General features: G+C 39.4%; 1 protein-coding gene and 3 long non-coding RNA genes across 5 annotated transcripts in view; 3 read left to right on the forward strand and 1 right to left on the reverse strand.

Annotated features, from left to right (window-relative positions):
* LOC134673805 (uncharacterized) overlaps window positions 1-25,213 on the forward strand; it is a 109,372-nt gene that overhangs the window by 36,272 nt on the left and 47,887 nt on the right. The gene's annotated exons all lie outside the window — the stretch shown is intronic.
* Window positions 1-25,213, forward strand: part of LOC134673749 (uncharacterized) — a 78,833-nt gene that overhangs the window by 10,746 nt on the left and 42,874 nt on the right. Inside the window, exons 5-6 of the mRNA XM_063531766.1 lie at window positions 294-398; window positions 3,316-3,454. Coding sequence (XP_063387836.1) covers window positions 294-398; window positions 3,316-3,454 — 244 coding nt within the window. The remainder of the gene's footprint in view (window positions 1-293; window positions 399-3,315; window positions 3,455-25,213) is intronic.
* On the forward strand, window positions 8,209-13,555 carry LOC134674015 (uncharacterized). 2 transcript variants are annotated; one of them, XR_010099550.1, is made up of 3 exons: window positions 8,209-8,834; window positions 12,613-12,829; window positions 13,190-13,555. It is a non-coding gene; the product is annotated as an uncharacterized LOC134674015 (long non-coding RNA). The 2 variants fall into 2 exon arrangements; XR_010099549.1 differs by having other exon boundaries at window positions 12,613-12,781.
* Window positions 13,904-19,663, reverse strand: LOC134673976 (uncharacterized). Its single transcript, XR_010099537.1, has 4 exons — window positions 19,354-19,663; window positions 19,077-19,266; window positions 18,521-18,622; window positions 13,904-15,771 (listed from the first exon to the last, which is right to left on the reverse strand). It is a non-coding gene; the product is annotated as an uncharacterized LOC134673976 (long non-coding RNA).

The raw sequence follows: 25,213 nt of genomic DNA on the forward strand, positions 1-25,213 counted from the left end.
ATAGTGGGTAGTAACCCTGCCTGCGAAGCCGGTGGTCCTGGGTTCGAATCCCGGTAAGGGCATTAGTTGTGTGATGTACACAAATATTTATTCCTGAGTTATTTGTGTTTTCTATGTATATAAGTATGTATTTATCTATATAACTATGTATATCGTGTCCTAGCACCCATAGTACAAGCTTTGCTTAGTTTGGGGCTAGGTTGATCTGTGTAAGACATTCCCAATATTTCAGTCATTTATTTGTTAAATGTTTTATGAATTTATGTCGCAACAACAGTTTTTTGTTGTCATAGAATATAATGACGGAGCGTGAGATAGAAGATTACCTGCATCAATGCTGGAGGTACAACTACGTGCATAAACGACTGCCGGCGAACGCTGAAAATGAGACAGGAGAGGTAACATCACAGAATAAGTAATAGTACTACCGTACAGAGAGGACACTTCCTACATAACCGAAATTTGACCGCGATTCAGGGTCGAATCATGATATCCCTTTCTAACTTACGGCACTATCCCTTTCGGCTATTTAGGGTTGTCAAAATTCAAGTCATTATCTTATCTGTGGTCGTGCACGCAAAGGGACGTCAAGTTGTGTCAACCCTAATAATTGCTCGGAGCAATGCTGATCCGAACGGAGCCGAGTTTGGCCGAAGTTAGGAGTGTCTCCCCACTGGTAACATGCTGAATCGTAGACCTTAACTTAACCTTCCTTCCACTGACTTCCTTCTACAATCTTTTAAAAACCGGCCAAGTGCGAGTCGGGCTCGCGCACGAAGGGTCCCGTACCATAACGCAAAAAAATCACGTTTTTCGTATGGGAAATGGTGTTGTCTAAACGATCACATGATTTCTGGACGACCGCTATGAACGAGTCTACCGCGATATTATTTATTACTAACTTTTGCCCGCGACTTCGTCTGCGTGGAATTAGTGACAGCAGTTAAAGCACAGAATAAATAATAGTACTAAGTACAGAAGACTCACTCTCTAACAAAACGCGTCTGTCACGATCAGCACAGATATGGCCGCTAGGTGGCGACAGCGCCATTCGCGGCTTATGGCAAACCCCAAAATTGGGGCTGAACGGATGTACTTTTACCTACTTGTAGCAAAGCGACGAAATCGCGGAGTGAGACACGCGTGGTTAAAGTAGGTATAGCGCCTCGATAATGCTAATAGCGATCATTCAATTCGCGCATTGCTTACCTCAATTACTAGGCTATTCATTAACTCTTTCAATTTCACCCCCCTTCATTCACTCTCTTCAGGGTTGATTTCCGACAAAAACTATCCTATGTCCTTCCCTGGGACTCAAAACTATCTCTATACTAAATTTTAACTAAATTGGTTCAGCGGCTTAAGCGTGAAAAGGTAACAGACAGACCGCCGTTATAATAATTTATTATTAGTATGGATATACACCTTAAATCCGACGTTTTTATGCAACCTAACATAGTGTGCTGGCGTTCGTGCTTCCGCGTAATGCTTAAACTTAAGGCCTGTGCACACCGGATGCGTGTGCGTGACGTATACGTGCGCGTGCGGTGTTGTAGTATACAGACTCTTATGAGAGACGGCACACCGCTTGCGTGACGTGTGCGTGTGCGGCTCCCAACATTTTAGCGCACGCACACGCGCACGTCACGCACACGCAAGCCGGTGTGGCTCGGCCTTTAAACTATGACTTCGATTTTTCACAACTCGTTATGGTTTTGATACGACTTGACGAGTCTTGGCGCTAATCGTATTCGCGTTCTACAAGGTCGTATCAAAATAAAATTAAAACCGTAAGTAGCTTCGAGCAACACCGGCTTCCGACACATCGGAAGGGAGGGGCCCAAGCGATATCTTACCGTACAAATCTTTCTGCTATGGGAGGTAGAGGTAAGGAAAACAATCTTCATGTATTAAAAAGTGTGTGTGTGTGTGTGTGTGTGTGTGTGTGTGTGTGTGTGTGTGTGTGTGTGTGTGTGTGTGTGTGTGCGTGTGCGTGTGTGTGTGTGTGTGTGCGTGCGCGTGAAACACGACAATCGAGGGTTCGGTTTCTGCCTCTCTACCACTCTCGCATATTCGAGCGATAAAGAGGCGGATAACTAAATTTCGATTTTCGCGTTTACCGGTAGGCCCTTGTTAACAAACCACCTTGATGCATCAATGTCATATTTTATTGTCTTTGAAAACTTGTCAAAAAACAGTTTAAGGCACAGTATGTATAAGTTAGTCTATGAATTTACTGAGTCGGTAGTGCTGCACTCTGGCGGCAGAACATTGCAGAAATATCCCCTATTAAACGTATGATATGTAAAAAAAATATTACATGTGAAATATAACACCTTCTTTTTGTAAATTTGATGTCCTCGACCTCTTTTTACGACAAAACGAGCAATTAGGCATTTTTCTGCTGATGTGTTCACGCGCGCGTCTTGACTCGGTCTGGTGAAAAATCGGAGCGCAACTAGTTTTATTACCCGCGCTAGATCATTTGATCTTGTACCTAGGCAGAGGGGAAATAGTGCAAATGCCGCCTCCCCTCCGTGTTGCTCGAAGGTAACAAGCCTTTAAACCTGAATCGAGTCCATATTGTATGAACCAGCCTTTTAACAATTCATCGTTCTTACTGGAATTTGTAAGAACAACTTCAAAAATAAATATGGATACATGTAAACCAATATTGTATTTCTCAATTTGTATTGCTATTGTATTAAACCAAGAAAGACAAACGTTAGCGACATCTAAAATACACCCAGAGACATCTAGCGACTAATGTTGGCACTAAAAATCCCATGTTTTTAACCAACGATTTACTATTTATTATAGAGTTACCTACTTATATGTATGTGGAGCGCTTACCCAGTTGCATCGACAAAGAGCTCAGGTTTCGCTCAGATACCTAATCTCAAGAATTAACTCATGTGTGTAAGCTTTCAGTGTGGGGCACAAACATTTTGGTATTCTTTGTATTTTTGTACCGAGTATGCTAGTGCGGCACAATCACGAATGAAAAACCGGCTAAGTGCGAGTCGGACTCGCGCACGAAGGGTTCCGTACCATTGTACGAAAATAAAACCGTCAAAAAATCACGTTTGTTGTATGGGAGCCCCACTTAAATATTTATTTTATTTTGTTTTTAGTATTTGTTGTTATAGCGGCAACAGAAATACATCATCTGTGAAAATTTCAACTGTCTAGCTATCACGGTTCGTGAGATACAGCCTGGTGACAGACGGACGGACGGACGGACGGAGTCTTAGTAATAGGGTCCCGTTTTACCCTTTGGGTACGGAACCCTAAAAACTTGATGTATTATTTCAGAATACACCAGTTCGAAAAGTGGCTCCGATATCTTGGTGCCTCGTGTGCGGGAGCCACGAGGGAAAGCGCCGTGAGTGTCCGCGCTGCCCCGCTGCGTACCATGTCGCCTGTCGGAAGGAATGGCTCGTCAAAATCATACGTAAGTTATTTTATACTGGCCCGCATCTAGCGTCCCTCGAGCGTCGGCGTTTGGTCAGCGCCACTCAGCGCTATGGAAAATGACGTCGCTGCGCAGTTGCGTCGACGTTGCGTCGAGCAGCGGCCATAGAATTGTAGACGCCGACGCTCGAAAGACGCCAGATGTGGGGTGGCCCTAATCTATAGGCCCCGTGCATGAACTATAGGGGGCAGAATAGGAGCCGTCAGATTTTTGGCGCGACCTCCGATGTAGCCCACAAGATGGCAGAACCTATGCACAAGGAAACGTACCGACGAGAACGGTAGATGGTAGCTTGCTTTGGCAATGTACATGTGCACATATATCATATATGTTTCCGATTCAGGCCACAAGATGGCAGACCCTCCAACGCGCACGGTCCCTATAAAACCTTTGATAGCATTCTTCCCCATTCTGAAGTTAGCCGTCACTGCATTGGATTGATGAAGGCGCCATCTATTGGAAGTATATTATGAGTACGTCTGTCTATTGGATGTATATTAAAAGTGGCTCCGATATCTTGGTGCCTCGTATGTGGGAGCAACGAGGGAAAGCGCCGTGAGTGCCCGCGCTGTCCCGCCGCGTACCATGTCGCCTGTCGAAAGGTATGGCTTGTCAAAATAATACGTAAGTTGTTTTGTATAAACCAAAATAAGTAGCATTTGTAACAGTTTAGCTGTTATTTAGTGTTCTAGGAAGTAAAACAACTAATACATAATAAAAAACTATATTAAAAATAATAAAAAAAAACGATTTTGTAAAATTAACCAAATTTGAGGGTAGATTAAATTAATAGATCTCAGAGGTGGTTCCTTAGACAATTTAAAGCGAGCCCGTATTCACTTGCACAAACTCATGAACGAGTGCCACTCCCCTGCTGTGCGCTTGGTGCTATGGTGGTTGCGCATGTAAGTGGTGGTGACGTCACAGCCTTGAGGTCTTCACGGGTCAGCAGGGCAGCAGGTGGACTCCGGAGCCAGTGTTGGAGGCGTAGGTGGTAGGACACCTGGAATTTATCATTATTGGACATTTAGTAAAATGTCCGATTTTGCGTTACTGCCTGCAACATTTTGCCGCGTGAAGAGAAAGCGCAAGATGAAAGTGCAGAAAGAAGGAAGGCAAGCTCAAAGCATTAAATAGTGATCAGTGATGTGGTAGAAGTATACAAAATCGGCTCAGTACTATGGAGTAAGTACTTATGCAGTAAAAATTATTAAATTCAAAACATGTAAATGTGGAATTTATATTGAAAAACAATTATGTTAAGCATTGGCAATTAAGTTTTACTCTAGTTGTATTTAATCTACACATTTACTTGGAAATTGCAAATCATGATTTCACTTTTTAGGCAAGAGGGTAGAAATTCGTTATGTTACAAGGAACAAAGGAAACCAATTGTACAGAATTACTGCAGCGAAGCGTAATAAAAGGATCTTAACTACAATTAAGCTAAACACACACCTTATTAGGAAGAAATAACTATCTAATGATACAATTAGCACATAGTAGCTATAAAATATAATTTTGCAACACTCACCCGAGCGGGGGAAAACACTCACGCACAAAATAAATTTAGAAAACGATAGTTTCTATCGCAAATTATTAATTTTCCGACGGCACATTTTTGGAGTCTTGCTTGAGACCGTTACAATTTAAGATGGAGCGAACACATCGCGCCGCCGCAGAAGTCCAAATGAACGAGCCATATGCATGAACTCCCCTCGCGCCCCGCGATGACGATACATACGTCACATACGTGTTTCGCGATGGATAAGCGCCTACATTGCTACACGAGCAATAATATTACAGTAGAATTATTTGTTTAGTTAGGCACTTATATTTTAGTTTTACCTTTTATAATTTATTTAGTTTTTAAGATTATTCTTAGTATCCTTTATGACAAAATTGATCACTCAGGGAGCGTTGAAACGCTAACGTTACATACCCCCCTTGATTGGGAAGGGTTTTACCTAGGGAAAATCCTCTATCGCTATACTGACTCATTAGCTACCCGGCCTAAGCACTAATTTGCCACATTCTTCACTCTTTCATACCAATCTGTCATTCTTCGTCTTTTATAACGCCGTTGCATATTATAGTATGCTTCCAGCCTCTTCCATGCAGAGTAATTGTACTATTTTACTTTTACTCGCTGGTAGCCAATAGTGGATGTTAAAATATTTAGTGGTCTCACATCTTTTTATTCTTGCTTCCTTACTGGAGTTTTAATTCTTAGATAAATAAAATGTGTATTTAATGGTAGAAGAAAATCAGTAGGTAGATACTGTATTTCTTTTTAAACCAAGAGTTTATAGTGATGGACCTGGTAGAGGCTTCCACCCTGTACCCTTAGTCGGAGTATTCGTGAAAAAGTTGATATTTATAATAGGAACGCATTGTACTAGAGTGAGACCAACGCAGTTGTTTTTTTTTTGAATAGAAATAAATACCCTTAGAACAACTCAATTAAAGGCTTTAGGACCTGTAGTTAGTAAGTTTTAAATCTTTGATGTGCCAATCACCCAAATTATTTCCATATTTATCGCAAAGTACGTATACTAGTGGTGACTTTTTTGATACAACCCGACATTCAATAAATTTAGGTGCTAGTTTCTTGGCAAACCTCTTGTCTTTATCGCTCTGATAATAGGTACGCTTCCAAACGGTGTCGCCGACACTAAATTCGGCCTGCTTACGCCGTAAAAAACGGTCGGGTAACCTCGGGCGGGTAACCCACGTACTCATTAGCTTTACTTATTTTAATTGTAAACGCCGGTAAAATGTCGTCAAAAGCATTAGAAAGTGCCATTCGTGAGTTGCAAAAGACAGTAGCTACGCTCGTTAATAAAGTGAGTGCTTTGGAAACAAAAATTACTGAGCAAAATCAATTAATGCAAGTGCAAATGAAAGTGGTTAACCAGCCAAATTCAGAAGTCACCAGCGTAACGCCGCAGACTACCCGCGAGACTACAGTTCCTGCTGTGGCAGCCCCAAAAGCGCTGCAGCGCCCTGCGCGCCAAGCGCGTCTTAACGCTGTAGCTGCGTTAAAAAATAAATGCAGCGCTGCAGCAGGTAAGCGACACGATGAAGTGCGTGAGTTGAGTGACGCAGCGCTGCCGCTGTGTTCGACGCCCGATTCATCACGATCTTTGACGAATACGCCGCTGTCCAGTGTTGGGGCCACCAAACCAAAAGTTGAAACCCTAACTGTGGCACTGCACAATGACGAAATATGCTCCCAACAATTAGATAATGACTGGAAAGAGGTGAGCGGAAGAAAAAAACGTCGGCAGAAGCGCAAAGTAATGGTTGGTGTTGGGAGCGAGGATGACGAATTAAAGTCTGTCGAGCGAATTAAATACATCCAGGCTTGGTCATTTCAACCTAATACCACAGTTGAAATTGTGACAAATTTTTTGAACAAAATTGCAAAGAGCCCGGACTTTTATGTCGAGAAACGCAATATAAATTCAACTAGACACGCATCATTTATTATTGGTATTCCTGAACATCTATTTGACCGTTTCAACTCGCCGACGGTATGGCCACCGCGCGTCCGTATCTCAGAGTGGTTTCTCGTTCATCCCCGCAACAAGCGGGGCGAGCAGAAGGATGGACCATCCCACCCATCGCCTGCCACTTGCACCGGTGCGCGCTAAGGAGAGGGACGGAGCTAACGTGACGTCAGCGTTTGCGCCGATAACAACAACCGGTCTACGACTGCATAGGACAAAGGGGCAAAATGCTGATCGGGCCGTTGTTGCAAAACGGAATGAATGTAAACAATTACGCGTCATACAACAAAATGTTCAATGCCTTCGTAATAAGACTTATAATATTGAATGTTTACTTCAATCTGATTTAAAGTGTGATGTATTCTTAATGACGGAACATTGGCTAGAACCTAACGAAATAGAAGTATTAAATATTACCAATTACAATCTTGTTTCCCACTTCTGCCGCCAGTTACGTAAGCACGGCGGAGTTTGTATTTATGTACACAATAGTTTAGATGTATTGCTAAGAGATGACCTATGTAAGTATTCCATGGAGATGCATATTGAAATAGCTGCCATTCAATTAATTGAAATTAATTTAATTATAATATGTATTTATCGTTCCAATACTGAGGGCGATTTTACTATATTTTTTAGTCAATTAGAGTTATTGCTTAGCTCAATAATCAACGAAAATGCTCATATCTTGATTATGGGTGATGTAAATATCGACCTATTGCAAGCCACGAAGCGGAAACGTGAATTACTGGGTCTTTTGGATTTATTTAACCTTAAGTCGCACGTAAACTTTCCAACGAGAGTTCAGGGTACATCCAAAACGTGTTTAGACCACGGCTATACTGATTTAATGAAGGATCAACTGAAAGCATACCCAATTGATCGTGCGATTAGTGATCATCTTGCAGTATGTGTCGAAATATATATCCCAGATAAGAATCACCGCCCTAGCTATTGTTTAAGGCGGCTACTGACTCAAAATAAACTATTCACATTTTTAGGTTCAATTGGACACATTGACTGGCTTAATTTTGCGCACGAGTATGCTGATTTCGATAATATAATGACGGCATTCGCAAATAAGTTCAACTGTTACTTTCCACTAAAAAAAGTCGCAATTGTAGCTAAAGAAAAATCATGGTGTGACAGTAAGACAAACGAAAGTAAAAACTTTGTTCAATTTTTGTCCATGCTGCGGAGGTTTTACCCAGAAAACAAAGAACTGCGGGCTTAGCAAGGCTGTATCTATCACGCGATACGGTGATAATTATGTTGATAAAACGCCAGTCACCCTCGAATTTATCATCCTTACTATGGTTGCAGACGATATATGGCGTTATCTACATTTGACAGCGGTAGATGATAGAAGACAATTTGCATAACATGGTCGTTGGTTAACATGTGGATAATTTGACAGCTTGTCCCATTTTGACAGTTCAACTTAGATAATTTTAACTACGTTCTTCTTAGGTCACGATAAGCCTTGTCGTGAAAGCAAAAGTAGTGAATAATCATATTTTAAGGTATAAAATACAGGTAAATATCAGTTTTTCTATGATTATATTGAGAGTTATTAGTTCCAATGTTCCGCTGTATATAATATTGTCAATATTTTCTTTGCAGGGAAGTCAAATTTTATTATTCCTACTCGCGGCTGCCGTTGAAGATAAAGAGCCTCGAAAAATCTCGTAAATAGCATTAAGAAACGCTTACAACCCTTTTGATATGCCGGACAAAGAGTTTCGGCGTATTTACAGAGTGCGTAAGGAGTGTGCAGTGCATTTAGCTACGAACTTAACGCCGAGCCTCAAAACGGTGATGGGTTACCTACCAAAACACCTCAAAAGGTAAAGCTATAAATTGCAGTGTTTCTCGTAAAGTTAATATGTATTCTATGCATAGACCTATTAGTCCGGGAGCCGGCTGCATGAAACAAACCTCATCAAAAAATAGAATATACCTACCCTGTAGAGGTACCTGACATTTAGTAGATTCCAACGCACTTGGTCGGCCTAGGCTTAACCTGGCAGATTTTGTACAAATGGCAAAAACGTTGGACAAAAATTCATCAAAAAAAACCTCATCGAAAAATAGAATGAAACTTGTATGGTAGGATACCTGACCTTGAGGACAGTAAAAAAAAAGTGGTCGGCCTCACCTTAGCCTGGCAGTTTTTGCAGTCCGACCAGATTTATTGGGTCACGTGAGAGCTACAATTTACCTCATCGAAAAATAGAATGAAACAAACTGATTATAATAGCTAAAATAAGCCTGTCGACGTATGTCTTGGTCGGCCTCACCTTAACCTGGCAGTTTTTGCAGTCCGACCAGATTTATAAAAAAATCATCAAAAATTTTTTATCGAAAAATCGTATGAAACTTGTATGGTACGATAGCTGCCTTTGAGAACAGTAAAAAAAAAAGTGGTCGGCCAAATCCTGTGTTGGCAGGTTCCTGTGTCCGACCAATTTTGTGGTACCACGTAAGAGCTACAATTTACCTCATCGAAAAATAGAATGAAACAAACGGATTATAATAGCTAAAATAAGCCTGTTGACGTATGTCTTGGTCGGCCTCACCTTAACCTGGCAGTTTTTGCAGTCCGACCAAATTTATAAAAAAAACATCAAAAATTTTTTATCGAAAAATCGTATGAAACTTGTATGGTAAGATAGCTGCCTTCGAGGACAGTAAAAAAAAGTGGTCGGCCAAATCTTTTGTTGGCAGGTTCCTGTGTCCGACCAATTTTGTGGTACCACGTGAGAGCTACAATTTACCTCAACGAAAAATAGAATGAAACAAACGGATAATAATAGCTAAAATAAGCCTGTTGACGTAGGTCTTGGTCGGCCTCACCTTAACCTGGCAGTTTTTGCAGTCCGACCAAATTTATAAAAAAATCATCAAAAATTTTTTATCGAAAAATCGTATGAAACTTGTATGGTACGATAGCTGCCTTTGAGGACAGTAAAAAAAAAGTGGTCGGCCAAATCCTGTGTTGGCAGGTTCCTCTGTCCGACCAATTTTGTGGTACCACGTGAGAGCTACAATTTACCTCATCGAAAAATAGAATGAAACAAACGGATTATAATAGCTAAAATAAGCCTGTTGACGTATGTCTTGGTCGGGCTCACCTTAACCTGGCAGTTTTTGCAGTCCGACCAAATTTATGAAAAAATCATCAACATTTTTTATCGAAAAATCGTATGAAACTTGTATGATACGATAGCTGCCTTTGAGGACAGTAAAAAAAAATGGTCGGCCAAATCCTGTGTTTGCAGGTTCCTGTGTCCGACCAATTTTGTGGTACCACGTGAGAGCTACAATTTACCTCATCCCCTGTCATCGTACCAATTATGGCCAAAATTCTATTCTATTAAATTCTGAGTAGAATCGCACGTACCTATAATAAATCGTTCCAAAACATTGACCCTTTCTTCTCCTCCAGACGTGTTTTCAAATCACAAATTGCAAAGCAACTTTCCTGGTAGTCACGCACTATCACACCCACTTACACACATACACCCACCCACCCACCACACACACACACACACACACACACACACACACACACACACACACACACACACGCACACACGAACACATAAATTCCAATAAATGCATACAAACTAATAGATTCGCTCGTTTATGTAGGTACTGTATGTATTTTTATTTTACTATTTTTTATTTATTGTTTACGCAAAATTAGAGCTATACCTACTATTTTAGGATTTTTTTTCCAGTTTACAGTTATTATTAATTTTTTCTCTTTTTCCTTGTACCTTAAAGACTTACAAATTAAGTTATATTTACGATTCTTGTACAGCACAAGTTACAAGTCTACCCACAGATGATTTTTTATTATGTATAAATTACAGGAAGTTCTGTTATTGGCTATGCTATAAGTTCTCATGTTTTTTGTATATTATTTAATGTAAACGCTGTTGAACTTCTCAATAAATATAAATAAATAAAAATACACAAGATAACCTCACATACATATATTAAGTGATTATCTTATTGTTATTTCTTCGACTCGCAAAGGCGTTATGTGTCCTTCAAACCATTTGATCTTATACATTTCATCTCTTAATGTCCAGCCACAATGTGTTGCATCAAATTTGATGCAAGTGGATTCTGCCGCACACTGCCACATTGAATTTATGAAAGCCGCCCGTAACAAGCCATACGTCAACAGGGTTATTGCTATTATAATCCGTTTGTTTCATCCTATTTTTCGATGTGGTAAATTGTAACTCTCACGTGGTACCACAAAATTGGTCGGAGACAGGAACCTGCCAACACAGGATTTGGCCGACCATTTTTTTTACTGTCCTCAAAGGCAGCTATCGTACCATACAAGTTTCATACGATTTTTCGATATAAATTTTTTGATGATTTTTTCATAAATTTGGTCGGACTGCAAAAACTGCCAGGTTAAGGTAAGGCCGACCAAGACATACGTCAACAGGCTTATATTAGCTATTATAATCCGTTTGTTTCATTCTATTTTTCGATGAGGTAAATTGTAGCTCTCACGTGGTACCACAAAATTGGTCGGACACAGGAACCTGCAAACACAGGATTTGGCCGACCATTTTTTTATTACTGTCCTCAAAGGCAGCTATCGTACCATACAAGTATCACACGATTTTTCGATAAAATTTTTTTGATGATTTTTTTATAAATTTGGCCGGACTGCAAAATCTGCCAGGTTAAGGTGAGGCCGACCAAGACATACGTCAACAGGCTTATTTAAGCTATTATAATCCGTTTGTTTCATTCTATTTTTCGATGAGGTAAATTGTAGCTCTCACGTGGTACCACAAAATTGGTCGGACACAGGAACCTGCAAACACAGGATTTGGCCGACCATTTTGTTTTTTACTGTCCTCAAAGGCAGCTATCGTACCATACAAGTTTCATACGATTTATCGATAAAAAATTTTTGATGAATTTTTTTATAAATCTGGTCGGACTGCAAAAACTGCCAGGTTAAGGTGAGGCCGACCAAGATATACGTCAACAGGCTTATTTTAGCTATTATAATCCGTTTGTTTCATTCTATTTTTCGATGAGGTAAATTGTAGCTCTCACGTGACCCAATAAATCTGGTCGGACTGCAAAAACTGCCAGGCTAAGGTGAGGCCGACCACTTTTTTTTTACTGTCCTCAAGGTCAGGTATCCTACCATACAAGTTTCATTCTATTTTTCGATGAGGTTTTTTTTGATGAATTTTTGTCCAACGTTTTTGCCATTTGTACAAAATCTGCCAGGTTAAGCCTAGGCCGACCAAGTGCGTTGGAATCTACTAAATGTCAGGTACCTCTACAGGGTAGGTATATTCTATTTTTTGATGAGGTTTGTTTCATGCAGCCGGCTCCCGGACTATATTATATTTGAAATAATTATTGATTCTATGTAAAACAGATGTCTCAATGACAATGCTACTAAACTCTTCAATACTAGGTGCCTCATTATTAAAAGTAAAAGTTAGTATGTTCAGATATTTGTTACTTATAACTTTTTTACACAAATATAAAAAAGTTATAAGTACCTACCGTAAAAGCATGGAGGTGATATATTATTGGCCGGTACTGTAAGTAGGTACTTATTTGTTTTAGGTTCTAACAGTATACACCACACCAGCAGCACACCTACACCACCAGCAGCAGCAGTAGCTGCTGGTGTGTAGCAGTTACACCTGCTAGCTGATGGCAACTACCAACGCGGGACTAGTCAAGATCATGGCTTGTCCATTGGAGTACCACTGACTAGATTGTCCACACTACGGTAAGCCTGAACCTATCTCGAGCAGTTTGTAGATGCTGTAAACAGAAGGTAAGTATTAGACATAAAAAACTGTGACCTTCCACAAGGACTGTCTTAGTAACTTTAAATTTTTTGAATAAGTTTGAGTGCGGCTGTATTGTGTATTGAGATATGTGCCTACCTTTTGTTTGATAGTTATGTATGATAAGTAGTTATCTCTGGGATATATAATCTGGGAATGCAATACTTATTAGGTTTATCTAAGGCACCCAGTTCTAATGTGCTGCATTGTTTACATAACAACCAATGGATATTATTCCCGGCGATTATTTAGTATCTTGGGTGCACTAGACTGCACTCATGTGAAAATATTTCCTCCATGGCTGCCACATGAACCTACTTTGACTTATTTCCTTCTTTTTCTTCCAGAAAACTTCTCGTGGATCAAGGGAGAAATTAGGAATGGCGCTCCTAAGTGTTTCTAAGCATCATGCACAAAACCGGCGCTTAATAAGCTTAATAAATACATATTTCGCCTATTACTATGTTTTACTATCGCACAAATACCTAATTTAGGTACCTATATTATTTCTATACAAGTAGAGACTAGTAAACATTCAAGACGGACAATTTTCACAGAGAACAGCATTCCCCGCATGCTTCAGTGTAGGTGTCATTTATTCTTATTTTTAATTTTAGCCTTATGCGTACAAAATTTGTCACTTTTATAGCTTCTAAATGTAAAATCCGACTGTCATATGCAGTATAGTACAATGAAAGCATAGGTAATAAATAGTTATTTGTTTTACAAGGGGGCAAAGTTGTTGTTTAAGCGCTCGTGCTAATCTTGAGCGTTGCGAGGGTTTCAAAGAACTAGGGTTAAACAAAATTTGCCCCCGAGTGAAACACAAAAGCGCTCCGCCGATTTGCGCAGGCATTTATGCTAATAAGTCTACTTCAGTGACTATAACTGCGGTCAGACTCAATACGCCAATAACTAATGTTGAATGTTAAAAAACTATGTTACATTCCATTTAGGTACAACAAGGACAATTCTCGTCACCCGTGGTGTTGTCAAGTTTTTTTTTGTTTACTAAACTCTATAGATAAGTTAATGTCGCCTCTGTGCTAGACAGAATATTATAAATGGGTAAATAAAACAACTATTGCCAAAATATTTTTATATATTTTTGGAATGGTCTTCTCGCTAGCTTTCATTTTAAATCCATATTACTATGGTAAGGGTAAGACCCCACCCTTCCCCCTATTTTTTCAATTTGAGGCGTCATTTTCAAAATGTATATAGCCTATTTAACATTACCCTCCTGACGCAGTTAGGTAAAAAAAAGTACTGCTCGCCCTTAGAGTCGGTCAAAGGCAAAGGTTAGCCTTTCAACGATAACGATAACATTAAAGAATTTTTGACTATCTGCGTGCCGCCACCGGTGGGACTTGATCACTTTATCTTTAGTGTATGACATCTATTTCAGTTTATAAACAGATAGAATAACACATAATCTAAACATAAAACTAATTAAAAACTAATATATAATTATAATATTAATAAAGAAATTAAACTAATAACTAAACATACTAAACTAAAACCACCTAAACCTTGAGCCGTTTGGTTTGGAGACGCTTGGGCCGTGGGGTCAAGGCGCGCACAGCGTTTATAAAGAGTTAGCCAAGCGCCTAATGCACCTTAATAGATGCAACGGGTGACCGGAAGGGTGGAGCTTACCTCGCCCAACGCATTGGCGTTGCCGTTCAGCGCGGTAACGCCGCCAGCCTTCTGGGCACCCTACACAGAGGGGACAGACTTGGGGCCGATTTTTTATTTGTAGGTTTTTCACTTTTTAGGTAGTTTTAGTTTATAAATAAGAAAAACTAATGATTGCGGAATAAACTATAAAAAGACACCCCGTTATTCATAAAACCCCGAGTTATTCATAAAACTTTACAGGCCCGATTTAGTTAAATTATGTTTTATCCCGTTCTTAGAAATACATGTAAGTCAAAATGCCAGATAAAGACAAATGATTCTAATTCAAGTCAGTAATAGAATAGAATAGTTTATTTTTATTTGTGTAAAAAAGGGTATAAATCGAAGGGTAATCCTTCGAATAAACGGAAGTGGGGTCTAATTTGTCTTGCAGGACTTGATACATACATTGCAACTTTAAAGTTTGTAAAAAACCTTTTATACACCACTGTAATAGTTTTACCTGCATAATGTTTAACAAATAAAAACTTTGACTATTGACTTGGTATTCGAAATGCATGGACATGCCAGTTGCTGAGAGGTGTGTCCCAGCCGGAATGTGAGAACTTTTCTTGGCTGAAGCCATAAGCCTTCTCGTTCGATAGCTATATATTATTTATTTATTTATTTAACCATATAGCAATTATATAAAGAGAGGAGATTCAGAGTGTAGCCTTGAGGTTGCCAAGTCAAGCAACCAAAGTCAGGTGTCACGGTCTTCAGGTCCTCAGCAGGGTATGAGTGGAGTGGGCAGCGTTGGAACATATGCTAAGTGGTCTGCTTTTCCTCTCCGCATTCGCAAAGTGGGAAAGCCGTCTATCTCCATTTGTGTGTGGCTGAATTGCAGCGGCCATGTCCGGTTCTCAGCCCGTTCAGGCGGCACCAGATTTTCCGAGGAAGGTGAAACCTTTTGGTTTTTCAGTCAGGTCAGATATAGCAGACCATTCCGCTTTCTACCTATCCGAAATATTAAAGCTGCTCAGGCTCCCAGGATTCCGGGATTTCAGATGCCGAGGGGTTGGGCGGCAGAATTCTTCGTGGACAGGCATTGCGGGGGTTATTCGTGATCTTCTCAGCCTCCCTCTTCAACGCCTGGAGTCGTCGGATGTGAGAAGGGGCAATGTGACTCAATGACAGCAGCACGTGGCGGCTGCAGATCGGATAGTGCCTGAGATGCGACGCATGGTCTCGTTGAGCTTAACGTCCAATGTATGGGTATGTGCACTTTCAAGCCTCCAATATGTTATGACTGAAACAGAAACAAATTAGATTAGATGAGGTCATATGTTGCATAGTTAGTGGCGCTTTACTTAAAGCGGTTCATTGGCAAATTATGAGAAATTCAATAATAAAGTGACAATTCACTTTTAGAAAGCTCTCGGTTTTAAGTCAGGGGGATTTTTTTGTTACAGTTGTCCAAATTATCGATTGAAAATAAATTGAATTTTGTTGTAGTGACTACTTATCCGTTATTAAAATAGTATTATGTATTAAGTGTAGTTATGTACCACCTCGCCATAAAAACAAACCAAATAAAACCTTATTTATCAAAATTTTTCTCAGTTATTCAGATACTACGCTAGGGTATACGACACAAACATAACCACACACATACATAAACTGCTAAAATCATAAATAACTCCTCCCATAGTCAGGTATACACACAAAAAAAATTCCAGCTTCCAGCAGTAAAGAAACCAGCTTCTACTCCCAAGCCCTAACAATATAAATAAGTTTTTGCCAAAAATATAATTTTATCGCTGACTGTACTTTTCTTTCAATAGGCAACTAGATAGTAGGAGATCCCCCATATGGTCGACCTTCACCAATCTGTCTGACGGATGAAACTATGAAAATATGAAAGAAAATATGTTCCCGAACATAAATAATAGGGTTGCCTAAAGAAATATGGTCAAGGTTAATTTTAATATATTTTTGAAAAAAATATTTTTTTCGGCAAATTTCACCGATTTGTCTGACGAACGAAACATGTTTCAATGTACCAAAAATTATGAAAAAAATCACAAATTCAATCAAATAAAATTAAAACAAACTTGATCAGTTAAGTCGTTTATGAGTTATTGCTAAAAGTCTTCCCTTCTTATTTTAATTAAAAGCCTGGCAACCCTTATTTGTGACCGGATTTTCGCAGGCAACCCTATACCATTGTATTTGTAATAAAATTACCATCATTTTGATGTATAATTCAAGCGTCAGACAGATGAGTGCAATTATCGATATAAAATCACCTCTTTAAACACGGCAACCACATAATAGTGACCGGAAAAAGATAGGCAACCTAGATGATTTATGATGTACAAGTTGTATACTTTCCATTGAAACTTGTTTCGTTCATCAGACAAATCGGTGAAATTTGCCGAAAAAAATATTTTATCAAAAAATTATTAAAAATAGCCTTGACCATATTTCTTTAGGCAACCCTATTTACTAATGTTCGGGAACATATTTTCTTTCATATTTTCATAGTTTCATCCGTCAGACAGATTGGTGAAGTGAAGGTCGACCATATATGTGGGATCTCCTACTAAGAGTCACACCAAACAAAGTCTGCAGCGGATTTGATAGCCCACGCAGTGTAAGTGTTATGTATACGTCATAATTTCATAGAAATTTGAAGTTAAAAATGACACTTGCAGTATGTGGGCTATCAAAATCGCTGCAGACTTTTTACGGTCTGACTATAATACGCCATGAGTCAATTCTAACAACACCAAGCACAAATAGTTTGCATTGTTTTATCAGTGTTCCCATGGCCACCTCATGTCTCCATCAACGGATCAGCTCCATGTCATCATAATATTGCAATTGTCATCCAATTTACATATTGCTATATTTGTTATGTATGCAAAATTTAAGCTCAAACGGAAATCGGGAAGTGGGTCAAACCTAGCTGTGAAATGTATATGGCCAGCTTTAGTGCTAACATATTTAACTGTTCCTATACTTGGTTAAGTAGATCTTGTCAGTAGAAAAAGGCGGCAAATTTGAAAAATGTAGGCGCGAAGAGATAGCGTCTCATAGAAAATTTGAAATTCGCACCTTTTTCTACTGACAAGACTTGCTTGACCATCTATAGTATTCCTATATTATGGCTCCTCTACACGATGGGTCAACGCCGGCCACTCCAAGGGACGCATTTATGCGTTAGAGGGAGCAAGTGATATTGCTGCATGGCTGCGTCCCTTGAAATGGCCGGCGCTGGCCCATCGTGTAGAGGAGCCATTACATGTTATAAGTAAGAATATTGTACGAGTACATGACTACTCAAACAACAAATTTTCTTGGGGCTTGTCTTTTAGGTAGAGGGAATGCATGCCATAGATAGGTTGCCTGAACGGCAAAACAATCAGACATAAAACCGTTATGAAGATGAAGGACTGAAAGTTTAAGTGAGCGGGAGGAATGCATTTCACATCCGGGATGGGCATAAAAACTAAATACTTATTCATAATATTTTATCTTTGTCATAAAGTGTGTCTTTTTCTTTGTCAATAAATTTTTGTTCTTGCTACAAAACCAGCTTTTAGAATATACAAACAGGGTAAAAAAAAAAATTAAGTTTTTAAAGTGAGGTGTACGGGTTTCAAATATTTTAATATTTGTTAGAATCTTTATGCACTTTTTATGCAGTGTGAATAAATGTATGTAAAGTTTACAGTTTAGCAGTTTCTAGTTAGGTAATTAATCTAAATTTGGATCAACTTTTACACATCATTGTTGCCATAACAACTTCCTGCAATTATAGTAGTGATAGAACAGGTTTTTAACAAACTTTTGTCACTTAGTAGAACATAATAGATAGAATGACAAGAAATAGATAATAAGTGTCAATAATATTAACCCATGGAGCGCCCCAAAATTACCATAGTATGGAACTCCTATACTAGTTACCAGCACACATGTGACAGTAGGGCGCTCCACGGGTTAAAAGACACAATAAACTTTTCATGATTTTAGTTTAGGAAAGGTGTACTCACATCTTAAATCCTTAATTCTTCTGGATCCATTTTCCTTCACTGGCCGAGCCTGGTTTGGTGCCACATTGATTTTCTTACTTTGCAGCTCGAGTCACGATAAGTCTGACAGTAAAAATATAATGAATAATTATGTATAATGACACATTTGTTTTTTGTCGGTGTCCCCACTTCTATCCCTCCTCGCAGTGACGGTTTGGAGAGTAAGTTGTTTTAGTTTCAATTCTCAGCATAGAGTAGGTATAAGTAAAGAAAGAGCCTATGGAGTTACCACTGTTTCTTTACTCAAAGTTAATAAAACAAAAAATAACAAAAGGAATTTGATTCTTACAAAATAATTTGAGATGAATTTGGAAAACGTAACAAAAATAAGAAGTTGATCAACTATGGTTTATGTGACAACCACTTGGTTATGACGTGTTTGTCAATTCCCTTCGATGTCGAAACATGCGGATTCTACTGTACTTGTAATGCTGTGTATTTTAAATAAGAAAGTTTATAATGAATTTTAGATATCTGAATGTTTGTTCTTAATCTAGTATTATAGCATAGTACTTACTAACTTCCATCCCTGCACTGATCTGTACCTACGAGCATGATTATGCATGCTCTCTTAGAACTTGCGTGCACTGTGCAGCATTGCATTTTGTATCTCTGGATTCCGAGAGGCTCATGGATCTCCCTGTAGACGGACAGGGGATGCTGAGTGATATATTTCGCTAGCATTTTCTTTTGCGACGAAGCATCAACTGAAATTAAACATATTCATGATGACAAAACTAGTTAATGATCAAACGAATTATAAATTTATCTATGAATAAATTTGAGAAACTTACATTTTGGGTGGAATTTCCTTCAGTTTTCACAGCAAATCAGTATTTTTCTTTAACTTAGTTTGTATTTTCACTACTTGTTGTTTGTTTATTGGTACTTACCATAGACATAATATATAGAGACGGTGTCTCAGCGAGCTGTCACTGTTGCCACTTTTGTTTAGTGTACGATTAACAATGAGGCCCACCTTGCTGTAGCCATGTCGATAAAGTCATATCGATAAACTATCGACATTTCTTGCAATTTTAATTTTACTTCATAGGCTTAACGATACCTAAAATGACCAAAAACGCTTTTATTCTTTATTGTGGTTATCAGATCACAATTTTATAGTCACGCCCCAGCAGGGAACCAAGGGAAAGTTCAGATATTTAATTAAAATACATAAATACCTCCTAAAATAGGTGTTCCGCAATAATTGAATTATATTATAATATATTCATTATCCATTCTTCTTCTTCCTCGCGTTATCCCGGCATTTCGCCACGGCTCATGAGAGCCTGGGGTCCGCTTGACAACTAATCCCATGATTTGACGTAGGCACTAGTTTTTACGAAAGCGACTGCCATCTGACCTTCCAACCCAGAGGGTAAACTAGGCCTTATTGGGATTAGTCCGGTTTCCTCGCGATGTTTTCCTTCACCGAAAAGCGACTGGTAAATATCAAATGATATTTCGTACATAAGTTCCGAATAACTCATTGGTACGAGCCGGGGTTTGAACCCGCGACCTCCAGATTGCAAGTCGCACGCTCTCACCGCTAGGCCACCAGCGCTTCCTATATTCATTATCCATTAGCATTTCAATTATGTTTATGTTTAACGAAGATATTGAAGCTTCAATTTTTGTTTATGTTTAACGAAGATACTGAAGCTTCAATTAATCGCTATTTCGTTCCGCTGTGTAACGTTTATCGATATATAACATGATTAAAATCGACTTTTCACATCTCTAAAAGAGCAGACATATACGCTTTTACGCACACATACACAGCTTGGGCGCATCAAGAAAGGCAACACTTGATTTGAAGTCCACCTTGTCAACAGTATAGTTGTCCTTTTTTGACAAACGGCATTTTTAAAAGAGCGAGGAGAGAGAAATGATACTAGTTGCTGCGCCGTGAAAGAGAACAGAAAGCGTTGGGCCCTTGGTACTTACGCACTTACACTTACGCGATGCTTGTCAATGTCAAGACTGTCAATTGAAAACACGATTATCCGTGCATGTTATAATGTAAGTCAATTTGTATAGACTTATAATACATATATAGAGACGGTGTCTCAGCGAGCTGTCACTGTTGCCACTTTTGTTTAGTGTACGATTAACAATTTAACACCACCTTGCTGTAGCCATGTCGATAAAGTCATATCGATAAACTATCGACATTTCTTACAATTTTAATTTTACTTCAAAGGTTTGACGGTATCTAAAATGAACAAAAACGCTTTTATTATTTATTGTGGTTATCAGATCACAATTTTATCGTCACGCCCCAGCAGGGAACCAAGGGAAAGTCTATATTTAATTAAAATACATAAATACCTACTAAGATATGTGTTCCGCAATAATTGAAATACATACATACATACGTACATATAATACATATAATCACGCCTATTTCCAGGAGGGGTAGGCAGAGACCACGGATTTCCACTTGCTACGATCCTAACATACCTCTTTCGCTTCCTTCACATTCATAACATTCCTCATACACGCTCGCCGGCTTAGGGTGCTCTTGACCTGGCCTTTCTTCACGATTTCCCCGATCTGATCAGAGAAAGTCCGCCGAGGTCTACCCCTTCCAACTCCCACTTCCACTTTTCCTTCATACACTCTTTTTGTCAACCTTATTTCACTCATTCTTTCCATACATACCATTCTTAACATACCTTTCTCAATTTTTGTCACTACATCTACATTCAGTCCACACTTTTCCCTTATCACACTGTTCCTAATTCTATCTTGCAATCTCACACCACACACACTTCTCAACGCTCTCATTTCCACTGCATTCACTTGGCTCTGATGCTTCTTCTGCCATACCCAACTTTCGCTACCATACATAAGTGTAGGCACCAACACCCCTCTATGAACAGCCAACCGTGCTTTTTGCGACACCTTCTGGCTGCTCATAAAAGCGTTAAGTGCCCCATTCACACGATTCCCAGCATTCACTCTCCTTTCAATGTCTTCATCATGCTTACCGTCCCTAGTGAACAAGGTTCCCAGATACACAAACTCTTTCACTTGTTCCACTCTTTCTTGACCAATCGAAATTTCACGGTTTGTCATATTTTCTTCCTTTTCAGATACCATTACTTTCGTCTTGCTTACATTTATTTTCATTCCTTTCCTTTCAAAAGACCCATGCATTCTAGTCACCATCTCCTGCAATTCATCACCCGATGACGCTAGCAATACCAGGTCATCAGCGTAAAGAAGACATTTGACGGATAACCCACTCTCAGCCCACATTCATCATTTTTCAAATCATGCAAACTACTATCCATGAACAGATTAAACAGCCACGGTGACGCTACACATCCCTGCTGCCTAACACCCTTCTCGATGCTAAACCACTCAGTGTACGATCCGTTTACTCTCACACAAGCACTGGAATCCTCATAGAGCGATTTCAGTGCCTGAATGAGATGGCCGCTCAATCCATACATCGACAGTACCGACCAAAGTTCATTCCTCACCACTCTGTCATAAGCCTTTTCCAGATCCACGAAAGCGCAATAGACCTTTTGACCTTTGGCCAAATACTTTTCGGCTATGCATCGCAAGGAAAAGACTTGGTCCGTACATCCCATACCCTTTCGGAATCCCGCTTGTGCATCCCATACTTTCTCATCGGTTTCTTTCACTACCCTTTCAATCAATATCTTTGCATACAATTTGCCGACGACGCTGAGTAAGCTAATGCCTCTGTAGTTTTTGCAATCCAGTTGTGATCCCTTTCCTTTGTAAAGAGGTACAATGACAGCCTTGCACCAGTCCCTGGGCACTTGACCGGTTCTAAAGCACATATTGAAAAGGCGACACAACTGACTTGCTACAATGCCTTGCCCAGCTTTCAGCATCTCGACAGAAACTTTATCATATCCCGCAGCCTTTCGATTTCATTCCTTTCAACGCTTTCACAATTTCATCCATGCTAATACTATCTTCATTCTCCGACACGCTTTCAATGCTTTCATTCAACACCGAAATTGGCGTGTTTGTCTCCTCTCTATCAAACAAACTTTCAAAATACTCTTTCCATCTTTTTAAGATGCATTCTTCCTCATTCACTAATCTTCCATTCTTGTCTTTTATTGATTTTAGCTCAAAAGTCTGGGTGTTACCCCTGGCCAAACGAACGGACTTCCAGAAAAACTTTATATTTGGAAATCTTGAGAGAGCCTTTCTTCCATTTTATCTTTCTGTTCGACTTTCTTTCTGTCTACTAATTCCTTTACTGACACTTTCATTCTTCTATAATTCTTTTTCGCTTCACTGACTTCGTCAAATGAAGCAGTGTGATTTCTTTAGTTAGCTCTTGTGGCTAGCCAATCCAACCACAACTTTTTCTTCTCACACACTGCTTCTTGCACTTCTTTATCCCACCAAACATTCTTCTCCTTTTTTCCTTTGTGCCTCTTACATACTCCACATACTTCACTTGCCACACTTACTACTTTATTTTTAAAATTATTCCACAACTGTTCAGTCTCACTAATCTCATTCATAGCTTCGAATTCGGTTTTTAATCTACTCTTATACTCCTCTTTTACTCCTTCTTCTTGCAAATTCTCCACGTTTATTCTTTTTAAATCGGCAGTAACTGTACGGGGTCTTTGTCGCAATCCTTTAAACAAGCCACTTAATCGGCACATTACCAGGAAGTGGTCAGTATGGATACCCGACCCTCGATACACCCTGGAGTCGATAACATTCTTCCTAATTCTTTCATCGACTATCACAAAGTCAATCATACTTTTCCTTACATTCTCCGCCTCTCGAGTGTATAAATGTATCCATTTGTGGTCAAACATCGTGTTTGTTACACAAAGGTTCCACTCTTGGCAAATCTCTAACAAACTTCTCCCATTATCATTTACTCTCTCGTCACCGTGCATTCCAAGAACCTTTTCAAATCCGTCCCTTTTTATTCCTACCCAGCCATTGAAGTCACCTAACAAAATTAATCTTTCATTACTAATCTTCATACTTTCAAAACCTCTCTTAGTTCATCCCAAAATATCTGCCTTTCATCCCGAACGCGCTGTGATATACTCGCACCCCGGTCTACCGGAGCGTAAACACCTACCAAAAATATGCGCATCAGTCCCACTTTCAGTCTAATCCACATCAGTCTGGAATTCACACATTCAAATTCTCTCACACACTCAGCCATTCTTGCGGAAAGTACAACACCAACTCCCTGACAGGCGCGATCCGAACTAGGCACCCTAGACCAATACGCCGCGCCGTGTAGGTTCCATGCAAGGTGGTATCGCATCCTTTCCGTTTCGTCTCATTTACACACAAAATATCAATTTTTCTCTCATCCATCATCTGCAAAACCTCATTTAATTTCTCTTCCATTCCTCCTCCAACATTCAGCGTAGCAAAGCGGCTCTCCGTAAGCCGCTTGTCGCCCCCACGAGAAACGAGACGTGACGGGTGGCGTACCACGTCGCCGCCATTCGGATGATTATTATAATTTTTTTGAATCTCCATTGCGTTCCCACGAGTAATAGGAATTTAAATGTTCACAACAGCAGAGCCCTGTACTGAAGCAAGGCGGTTCACCACTGTGTCCTGTGACCGCCAACACAGACACCCTCCGTTCGACGCCAGTACTACCCTCTGGCTATGCATCCCTCGGCACGGGTCGGCTAACACCTTGGATTTGGGGGTTTTATATTGGAGTTTTCCTTCTCCAAGACGGGTTGCAGCACAATGCTAACGAGGCCCATCTCCCCGGCCATATAATTGAAATATTTTATTATATTCTAATATATTTATTATTCATTAGCATTTCAATTATGTATATGTTGAACGAAGATATTGAAGCTTCAATTAATAGCTATTTCGTTCCGCTGTGTAGCGTTTATCAATATATAACATGATTAAAATCGACTTTTCACATCCCTAAAAGAGCACACATACACGTTTTTACGCACACATACGTAGGCTTAGCAAGGTTTCATCATATCGCGCGTGGAATCGACTGTCGTCTTCTAACGATAGTCGTAATTATATCGTTTTGCTGAACATGGCAACGGGCTACGATAAGAAAATCACGTCGATATCGTATAAAGTTATCGACAATCATTCATTAGTGACCACGATTCTCTATGCCTAGAGTTTTTGAAAAATCCATTTAATAGCCGGCCTTATTGAATTGTCGGACATGTGTCGGATGAAGTTTGAACGTGAATAGCTAGTTTTATTATTATACTACCAATTTGAAAGGTGGTTAAATGAGTGACATCCGTATATATATTAGCTTACATTATAATTTGCTCGGATTATTATGACTTTTTGTATCTGTGCAAGCAAACCTTTTCCGTTTAAAAAGTTTTTATTCTGTTTGACAACAAAGAGTTGAAAACTATTTGGCTTTCATACACAAACAAACAACACCCAATTTAATTTTCATTGCTGTGTTTTTGAAGAGGAAGAAATGTAAGTTGCACAAAACAACAAAAATGTAAGTTGCACAAAACAACAGTAATTTATACAATATAGTTTCGTGTAGTTGGTTTATTCGTTAACTTAATATTTGACTGTTTTTTTCAGCCGATCAAATGCCGTACAAATACGGATGCTGGTGGATTACATGGCGAGTAACACGAGATTTGCAAACCG

The sequence above is a fragment of the Cydia fagiglandana genome, chromosome 19 (assembly GCF_963556715.1).
Source record: "Cydia fagiglandana chromosome 19, ilCydFagi1.1, whole genome shotgun sequence".
NCBI lineage: Eukaryota > Metazoa > Arthropoda > Insecta > Lepidoptera > Tortricidae > Cydia > Cydia fagiglandana.